Here is a 10366-nt window from a genome sequence, read left to right on the forward strand (position 1 = left end):
ATTTTTAGTGGCGGTTCCTTAGGAAAACCGTCTGTACAAATACATGATTTCTACAGGCGGTTTTCCTAAGGAACCTCCTGTAGAAATATACCATAGGTGCGTGATAACTAAAACTGCCTATGATATAAAAAGGGGGCATGTTGTACTCTTTTCTACTAGTGGAGTTTCATCCCCATGAAAATTATATGACTCGGTTACCTAGTTTAGGCCCTGTTTAATTCCCCGCCAAAAATTTTTTATCTATCCCATCGAATCTTTCGACACATGCATGGAACATTAAAATGTAGATAAAAAATAAACTAATTACATAGTTTGGTTGAAAATCACAAGACGAATCTTTTAAGCCTAGTTAGTCCATGATTAGCCTTAATTAAGGGCACTCACAATGTAAGACTCTATCATAGAGTCTAAGACAATTAATTATATATTATTTATGGTATTTTGCTGATGTAGCAGTATATTTATTGAAGAAAGAGATAGAAAAAATAAGACTTCAAGTCTTTTTTAAACTCTAAGTCCACATTGTTCGAGGTAATAAATAACTTTAGACTCTATCATAGAGTCTGCATTGTGAGTGCCCTAAGTGCTACAGTAACCCACATGTGCTAATGACACATGTGCTAATGATAGATTAATTATGCTTAATGGATTCGTCTTGCAGTTTGTAGACGAGCTATGTAATTTATTTTTTTATTAGTTTCTAAAAACTCCTCTCGACATCCTTACGGAAATTCTCATCTCCAATCTAAACAGAGGCTTATAACCATAAAACTATATACTCCCTCCGTCCCTGAAAGAATCAATTTCTAGAGTTGTCCTAAGTCAAACTTTTTAAACTTTGACCAAATTTCTAGAAAAAAATGCTAAGATTTATAGTATCAAATTAGTATTATTAGATTCATCATAAAATATATTTTCATATAATGTGTATTTTATATTATAGATATTGTTACTCTTTTCTATAAAGTTAGTCAAACTTTAAAAAGTTTGACTGACACGGATCCTAGGAATTGATTGTTTCAGGGACGGAGGGAGTATTAAGAGCGACGAGTGAGTCAGTGCCGATATATGCGATGCGTCTCCTAATTTGAGCGAGGCGCCCCGCCGCGTAGCGAAGAAAGCTATGCAACAGAGGACGTCCGGTCGGACGACGCGCGGGATACCCGGGAGCGGCGCGGCGGCGGCCGGAGCACACCAACAAGAAGCTAGCCCAGACATGACAGCAGCTAACGTACGTGTACGAGTACGACACATCAAAGACCTGAATCCGAGGAAGGCACGTCAATCCGTCCGTGTAACTAGACGCGTTTGCTTTCAATTCCATCGTGTCGTTTCGTTTCAGAGAGCCCGCATAGCTGGCCTCACGTTAGACGTTACGTGCACACCGTGCAAGCTATAGCATGAACCGTGAAATTATATAAGGACAACTATAACGTGATAAAAAGTTGTCTTTATAGAGGCATATGCACCGGTGCGGGTGTTTTTGTACATACCAGTTTATTTATGAGAAAACATAACCATATGGACTCCCTCCATTCACAAAAGAATACAATTATAGAATCTGTACCAGTCAACTTTGCTCAACTTTGATAAAGTTTATAGTAAGTAGTATTAACATTCATGTCTTTAATAAATTCATGATGGATGTATACTCTACACAATTAATAATGATACTTATTTTGTATAAAAAATGTTAGTACTTTTTAATATAACTTTACTCAAAGTTTAAATTGGTTGACTCCTCAATAAATGAGAATTACATTCTTTTGTGTATGGACGGAGTATATGGCTTTCCATAGAGAATAAAAAATCTTAATCTCTTTCTTTTTTTTTCCTCTCCTCTCTCCACCCTTCTATATGCCTTCTAGATGTTGGCACTCCTGCTACAAGAGCCGCGGCACTCCTAGAGCTTCCTCGCAAAGAACCTTGTTGACCCGCACCACATTTCCACCAAGGCTATGAGGGGGCAGGGTGTTGCCACTACTGTTGTGTCGTCCATGGACCAGGAGATGGAGAGGTGAGCCGGCATGCCATGCTGGGAGGTGGGAAGCACAGCCCCACATATGGTGGCAGGTACCGTCCTCTTCGAAGAGGGGTAGGTTGAGGTGAGGAAAGAGGGGTCACATGTATTTGTGTGTGTAAGAGAGAGAAGTATATATGTGGCGGTGCTAAGACAAGGTAGAGAGTGGATGAAGGATTTCAAACTATATATGAGACGTATGATCCTGAAAAGTGCACCAATCCAAATCATCATGTCTTAGTCTTATATTTTGCGACCGAGAACTAACTACTTTCTTATTTGAGGCCATTTTTAGAGGCTCAAATATGTTCTCGGTTTTTTAGGTTCTCGAGTTTTCAAACAACGCATACCAAGTTAATGTGTTTCATGAGATCTAAACCTTTGTGATTAATTTTTGAAATTTGAAATTATTTATTTAGGAGCCTAAATACCTAATAAAAAATAGATTTATAAAGTTAAACAAAACAACACCATATCGGCTATATATATATATATATGTGGTTTGGTGGTAACGACTAAGGAGTGTCACACGATGCTAGTTTCAAAATCATCGAGAGCGCACGTGTCCCGATCTTAATAAATGGCCATTTTTTCGAACTCCATTCTAAGGGCATCTCCAGTGTGTAGATCGAACCAAACTGTCAAAATTGTTAGTTTAAGATATGGTTCGATAGCTCTAGTGTTTGGTTCGTTGGTGGCCTCCATTTTATATTAGAAAAATGAAAAAACGTCAGCTTTTGGGAGAGCAAAGTACTGGCTTAAAACCCCATGAATGGCTACCACTGGCTCTTTCATTTTTTTATTCAACATGGTTCGAACCATCTGCAACCTCTGAACCGAAGAAAGATTCCCCAAGGTTCGATTGCTCCAGTGTACAGATCGAATCATACTCCTCCCATGGTTCGGTTTTGACATACACTGGAGATGCTCTAAAACGGTAATGAGACCAGACTGAGCACACACATGCACGCAACGCTTTTGCTTTCTCCGTTGGTTACCGTCTGCATCTCTTCCTCCGCCGAACGCTCCCTTCACTCGCTCTGCTCGCATCCCTTGCGGCACTCGCTTTTTTCTCTACGTCGCCTCCGGCTTGTTGGTCGCGCCGTCGCTGAGACTGAAGGGCATCGCGGCCACACGTCCGCGGGCTCACAACGCATCCCTGCACCAGTGCTCCCTCCTCCTCCTTTCCTCGCGCCATCACGCCCTCCATGCACCTCCACTGCACCTGCGACCTGGCCTCAACCACACCACCGGAGACAAGGACGACGGCGGACGGCGGTAGCTCCAACGAGGTATGTTGTGAAAGGATCTAGATCTGAGGCCTCCTATTCCTCCTATGAATCTAGATCTGAGCTCTCTCCCCTTATTCTCCTCTAGATCTGACCCTTCTCCTTCTACTCGTCCTCCTCCCCCTCCTCTCCTATCTGGATCTATGGGATATGGCGGTGGCTAGGGTTCCAGCGAGCTCTTGGGGTTCGGATCTCGCCGTGTTGCAGTGGTTTCCTCTGAATGTTGCAGAAGTGTTTTAGTTGATGTTGCAGTAGTACTGCTTTCAGATTGCAATATGTTTTCAGTTGATTCAATCTGCATGTTTGCAGTAGTTGTTGCATGTTGTTGCAGCAGTTGTTCGATGTTGTTGTAATAATATGTTCATTGTGTTTTAGCATGATGTTTCAACTATTTTTCTTTTTGTTGTAATAATATGTTCAAGGTGTTTCAATATCTTCATCCCAATGTTGCAGCGGTTGTCCTTTTTTGTTTTGTTGCAATGCATATGTTCATGGTGTTTCAACTACTTCTACCTATTGTTATTGTAGTTTTTGTGTTGTTGCAATAACATATTCATGGTGTTTCAGCTGCTTCATCCTCAGTTGCAGTGGCAATGGGGGAGGGGCGAGCTAGGAGACGGGTTGTAAGGGCAAGCTAGCGGCGGGAGGAGGTGTTGGGGGCCGGCGGATCCCGTGCACGGGGTGGTCGTAGGTTGGTTTCATGCGTGGGAAGCGGAGGAAGAGCCGTTTCAATCTCTACTTTTATCTTCGTGTGGGCGCGCGACAATCTCTAGTTTCTTCTCTGTGTGGGGTAAGAGGGGTCGCGATTCAATCTGGGAAGGCAAAGACAGTTTTTAGTTTCTACTTTTTTTTTTCCTTCCAGGCAAGGTAGGTGGGGAGACTGCAATTCGACCCTCGCTCGGCGGGCAAGGTAGGTGGGAAGACTGTGAATTAGTGCTTGCTCGCCGTCCGGACGCTAGCACACGTATCGGACGTGCGGGCGCTAGCACTTCCGATTCTAAAATTGTGTCCATAATTCACTTTTGAGGTCCCTATGAATCTCATTCTTTTATTAGTGAACGAAAATATGACCTTTTCCCTGAACTAATACTGAAAACAATTAATCAACATATAATATATTCTCTTTTCTAAAAAAAAATAGTGAGGAGACGACCTGCTCCATGAAACAACAACATAATTGCTATATATACCAGACTTCACACATGTTGAGAGATCATCATGGGTTGAAGCCATCAATCAATATCACTACTTGTGGCCGGCCGGGCCGGTTTCGCCTAGCTAGCTTCTCGCTTCACACCACCAGAAAGTGCACTTGTCCCTGCCCCAAAACCACATCCATGAACGTGTGCTTGGGCTAGCCGGGCGCGCGGCTAGCTAGGCCCGGGGTGGATGATCGAGCTGAGCTGCCCTCGCCGGCCGGCCGGTCCATCTGCAGATTGAATGCATGCATGCGTCGGCAAACCGGAAACTCCGGCAGCTGCCTTTCTTCGTGACTGCCTAACATAATATAACTACTACGCGAGCGACGTGACCGGCTGCCGTCTGGCCGCTGCTGCGTGTGCTTCGGCGCGCGAGAGCAGCCAAGCAGCCAGGATATATAGATGTGATGCACGGGCCTGCTTGTGCTTGACTTGCTGAAAGATGCAGATGAACGTGCTTGCGCTCGCCGTCGTAACTCCGGTCACGGGCCGTTGAATGCTGATGCATGCCTACCTATCCTTGTCGTCGCGGCTCCTCGGCAGCTAGCTAGCTAGCTACCGGTCCATCAGGCCAGTCTCAATGGAGTTTCATTGGAGTTTCATGCACATTAAATATGCTGATGTGGCGTTATATTAATGAAGAGAGAGATGATAAGAGTTTCATGGGAGTAGAGAGAGTTTCATCTCCATGAAACTCATATGCACTGTTTCCAAAATATAAATGTGTTGGAAACTGTGTCATGAAACTCCCATTGAGGATGACCTCATTACTAGCTAGCTAGCGCCCGCCGTTGCCAACGCCATCTCAAGTGAAAGCGAGAAGCATTAGCAGATTAACCCTCACCTTAAAGTTAAAGGTAGCTGCCGGTACGAACAAGTGTGAATTGGTAGTCCCAATTATTATCAGATGATGTAACTATTATCAGACGATGTAACTATTATCAGACGATGTAACTATTTTCGATCAATAAAGTTTGCCCAAGGGCTTTATCAAAAAAAAAGTGTGAATTGGTAGTCTTTGGTTAATTTTTAAGGTGCAACCAGCTAGTATGCATTCAGCTCAACACAAACATATATATAGCCATTCATAAGGAATGGTATTCCCGCGAACAAATCTCAATCTGATTTTCAACTCTAAACTACGAATCGGGTGTGACACCTTTAAACTGTCGAAATTAGATAAATTTGACCATGTGGCTGGTTTTGTAATTGGTTTTATTTTTTCTAAAAAAGATAAAAATAAGGCTTGATCTCTAAAAAATCATAATTAACTTATTTTAAATCATAAAAATATATATGAAGCTAATACCAATTTTTTTCTAAAATTTTGTTCTATACTTGTTTATTTGGAACTGGTTTGTTTTTTCCTATTACTTTATATCTTGTTGTCATGCTTATTATTTATTTAAAATAGATAGGATCCTAATAACTCTAAAAAGAGCATTAATACATGAATGACATATTTAGAATAAAATTGGTTCTTTCATATTTTCTGATTTGAAAAAAATTGTTATGAAAGTTTAGAGATTAAAACAGATTTTATTATTTTCAGAAAATAGAAAACCATATTTATTGAAAATACGTAGAGGATCAAATTTGTCTAGTTTCGATAGTTGGAGGATGTTCGTTACTCGATTATATATTTGATGAAAATCGAACTAACGTGCAACTCGAAGGTCGAAAGGTGCACTTCACCCTATATATATTAATTATTAAACGTAGTGTATATGCAAACTACAAATTGTAACGACCATGCATGAGTAGTAGCAAGAACTTACAAGTCCGGTGGCGTGAACTATTTCATTCGTTGCGAAATATTGTTTTACCTTTTTCCTAAATCAAAATTTATTTTAAAAGGTCATCATCAACATCCACACGGCATCAAATTGGCTTCATTAACCGACTTTAAGATATATCTTAATATAAATACTTATTTGTTTTTGTTTATTTTCATAAATTGCAAAGCATGTCTACTGTCTACGGCCTCAAGTAAAGCTTACTTAGATGAAGACAAAACGCTGAATATTTTGAAACGGGTTGGAGTAATATATATATGTCATCATATATCTTATTTGGAGCAGTAATTTGGGCGCAACAATAAAAGCATGAAGGTCAAGTCCCAGACAAATATCTTCCTCTTTTTGAGCACAAACGTAAAAAAATCCCTACTCCAAACCTTCTATAAATACCTCTCATGAGCCTCACCCTCCACTTTGTCATTTCCCCTACGCCAAGGCACCTATGATCCCTCTCTCTTTCCCTGCTTGCCAAGAACTGCCAGTCGCCACAAACGCACCCAGCCTCGCTCCTCTCACCACGATCTGAGCTTGTCGAAGGCATGAGGCCGGCAACAAGTGTTTCCAGGCCCACATCGACGTCGACTACATCGCCAGCAGCGATACCGGCAGCGGCAGCGGCAGCGGCAGCGGCACTGCCGGCCTCGCCGTGGCACTCACCGGTGCCGTACCTGTTCGGCGGGCTGGCCGCCATGCTGGGCCTCATCACGCTGGCGCTCCTCATCCTCGCCTGCTCCTACTGGAAGCTCAACAACTACCTCGGCACCGGCGACGCCACCGCCTCCGCCTCCTCCGGACCCGGACGACCCGGAGCCACGGATGGCGACGGCTCCAAGTCGCCGGCCGCCTCCCCCGCGACGTTCGCCGACCTCGTCGCCGTGGTCATGGCCGGGGAGAAGATGCCCACGTTCTTGGCCGCGCCGATCGTCCGCCGAGCGCACAGTAACGGCGCCACCGCCATAGTCACCGGAGAAGGGTCGTCGCCGGAAACGGAGGAGGAGCAGGAGAGCCGCGGCAAGGCAGGGGAGGGGGAGAGCGGTGTGGTCGCCGACGCCGAACGTGAACGGCAGCTAGCAGATCAGGTGTGAAGTGAACAGGGAATGGAGAAAACTGAAATCTGCTCGATCGATCTTCCTCCAAATTTTGTTTGGTTATCAGGATCTGTAAAAATTTTGTGAGAAGGATGAAATTACATGATTCGTGACGTGAAGAAAATCTTTTGGCTCAGTGCTAGACTGTAGTTGTTCTACTTATTCGATTGTTTATCTTCCTGGAGCTAGCACACAGCTTCATGTACGTTTCACTGTTTCAGGTAACGTAACGCAAAATGGGAGAATTAAAAACAAACCTTTTTGCACAAAATATGGGAAAAAGCAAAATACCACGTTATTCTTCATTTCCCCTCAAAATTAAACCTTTCATACAAGGAATAATTGGTCTGATTTTTTATATAAAATAATAACGTTGTATGTGGACATATGTACACTTTCATGTTCTCCACAGTACTCGTACGCAAGTTTTAATATGAAAAGAAGTATTGACAACCAAATTATCTACCATCAGGTGATCTAGGCAGGTTTCGGTTTTGATAAACTTTATCAAACTGTACAACGGAATCCGTAGCTTTTGTCGAGATTATTTAAATGCATATATAGAATGCCTAATTTAGAATTCCGACGAAGGAAGTTACGGATATTTTAATGTTTAGCCCAAGGAAACAGGCCATGCCTATTTCAAAAACCGGCTAAAACAAATTTTGCCAAACCAAATCTGGGTTATGTGGTGTATTTAACAAAAAAAATTGTATGTGTTTTGAATCCTACCTGGTTAAGACCTATTGACCTTACAAATATATAAAAGGTCATAACCAATTGAGGAGAATTCAATCGAATAAAACCAATCTACATGTACACTTTTTGGATGATGTTTTCTATCTTATCCTACTTTTCTAACCCATATACTTGCTATTCATCATATGATCCGATGACCAGAGTTGGTACCCTAAGGCTTGTTGCCGACCGTCCTGATGGGGTCCCTCCCGAGTGAGAGATCGATGGTTCATCTTTTTTTTTGAATAAACTGGAGGGGTTTACACCCTGCAGGAAAGCTTTATTGAAACAAGGTTAAGAAGTTACAAAACACTGACTGCTCCTGACTGGGCAAATTCAGGAAACAAATAAGGAAATAAAGAAGAGCAGTAAGGGAACTGCCCAGAGCCTCGCTAAGCAAGATTTGCAATCCATTGTTCAATCATTGGTGAATAAGCACGTTTCGCCCTTAGTAACAGCAGTCGGAATTCCTCCCTAAAGTTTTCTTTTGCCACGGCTACAGAGGGTTGAGTTTGTCTGAAGATAAAGTCATTTCTGGACTTCCAAATTGTCCATGACATTAGAATGATAACCTCCATGAAGAAAGGCACTCCGAGCTGTGTTTTGAAGCTTTGCAGTATTTGAAACGGATCAAGCTCCAAGTCCACATCGACGTTTACTATCGCCCAGCACTGACGGGCAAACTGGCAGTCCAGCAATAGATGTGATAGAGATTCTTCTATTGTTCCATTGCAGAGGACACAAGTGTAATCTGGTAGTTGCTTTCTCTTTCTTTTCAGTAACTCTCTTGTGCTGATTCTGTCTTTAAGCACAAGCCAAAAGAAGACTTTATGCTTACTTTGACAGGAAGAGGTCCAAATCCATTTGTGTGTCTGATGTACCTCCTCATGGCCATTCAGGTGTCTATAAGCACGTTTAACTGAAAATTTGTTATTATTCCATATGTATGACCATGAGTCTGGATCTTCATTTAGCTGTAACTGCTGAATCTCTTGCCCTAGCTGTATCATCTGTTGATGTGCTTGTTGCGATAGAGGTAGCTGAAATAAATTGCGAAAAGGTTCAGATGCATGTCCCTCTGCTAGAGTTAATAATTTTTTTTGCAAAGGATGCCAATTCAGGGAACTTGTTTGTCATAGTCTCACCCCCCATAGATCATCCCAGAGGAGGCATGTGTTACCCGAATTAGGTTGCACTCTTGCCATGCCTTTGAATTTGGTCAGCAACTTGAGTATTCCTCTCCACCAAAAGGAGCCTTTCCTCTGTGTACTAGGGAGTTTTCTATCATTATAATACTTTTCCGAGACCAGATGCACCCAAGGTATATTTTCCTGGTTAAAAAATTTGTGAAGATGCTTGATTAGCAAAGCTTCATTCTGGCTCTTGATGTTGAGGATTCCCAACCCTCCCTAGCCCTTTTCTTTGCAGGCAAGTTTCCAAGCAGCTTTCAGTTTTTGCCTTGCATTTATGTCAGAGCCTCTCCACAAACATAGTTTTCTAAGCTTGTCAGTCCTGTCAATCACATTTTGTTGAAGTAGAAAGGTACTCATGTAGAAGGATGGCATGGCTGTGAGCACTGGATTAGTTACCTCCAGCCTCCCAACCAGATTCAAAAAGGCTGAAGTAGCTGCAAGCCTTTGTTGACGGTTCTTAAGTATCAATTTTAATTATCAAATAAACAAGAGAAAGGACCAATATGCAACCAACACCTAGAATTAGGGTTTGATCTGACAGAATTCCATGAGTTTTGTTGTTTATCTGTTTCTGCAGGGGGTTATCAGGAAATAAGGAAGAAAGGCCCACATGTCGGGATTACATAGAGATATCAACGCACCGCGCGATTTTCCACCATCTAGAAGACTCCATAAGCCACGGGAAGAAGACGGAGGCCGAAAGAGGCTAGGCCCAGGGCGCCCGCCCTGGTGACCTGGGCGCCCGCCCCCTGCTGGAGTGCTCTCAGGACTCTCTTCGCTCGGGATATTCCACCGACCTATTGGATCAAGAAAAACATAGTACCACCTCGCCTATCGACCCAAAAATGCATAGAAGGGGAGGACTATATAAGGAGACCCCCCTGGCCCTTGGAGAAGACATGAAGAAATTATCATAGAGACTGAGGGGTGCCCTCGAAGGAAAACCTCTTCTCTAATTAATATTTCTTTTTAGGCTTAGCAACCAATGTAAGGTAGAAATAGATCTTCTAGTTTCTACTAGATTGAGAGAGATAGAGTGG

At 42.7% G+C, this 10366-nt stretch overlaps 1 protein-coding gene across 1 annotated transcript; it reads left to right on the forward strand.

The window, feature by feature from the left end:
* LOC8067935 (protein GLUTAMINE DUMPER 1) lies at window positions 6725-7514 on the forward strand. Its single transcript, XM_002444070.2, has one exon. The coding sequence runs from the start codon at window positions 6847-6849 to the stop codon at window positions 7390-7392; it is 546 nt and encodes a 181-aa protein (XP_002444115.1). The 5' UTR covers window positions 6725-6846; the 3' UTR covers window positions 7393-7514.

This window comes from Sorghum bicolor, chromosome 7, assembly GCF_000003195.3.
Source record: "Sorghum bicolor cultivar BTx623 chromosome 7, Sorghum_bicolor_NCBIv3, whole genome shotgun sequence".
In the NCBI taxonomy this organism is placed as follows: Eukaryota; Viridiplantae; Streptophyta; class Magnoliopsida; order Poales; family Poaceae; genus Sorghum; species Sorghum bicolor.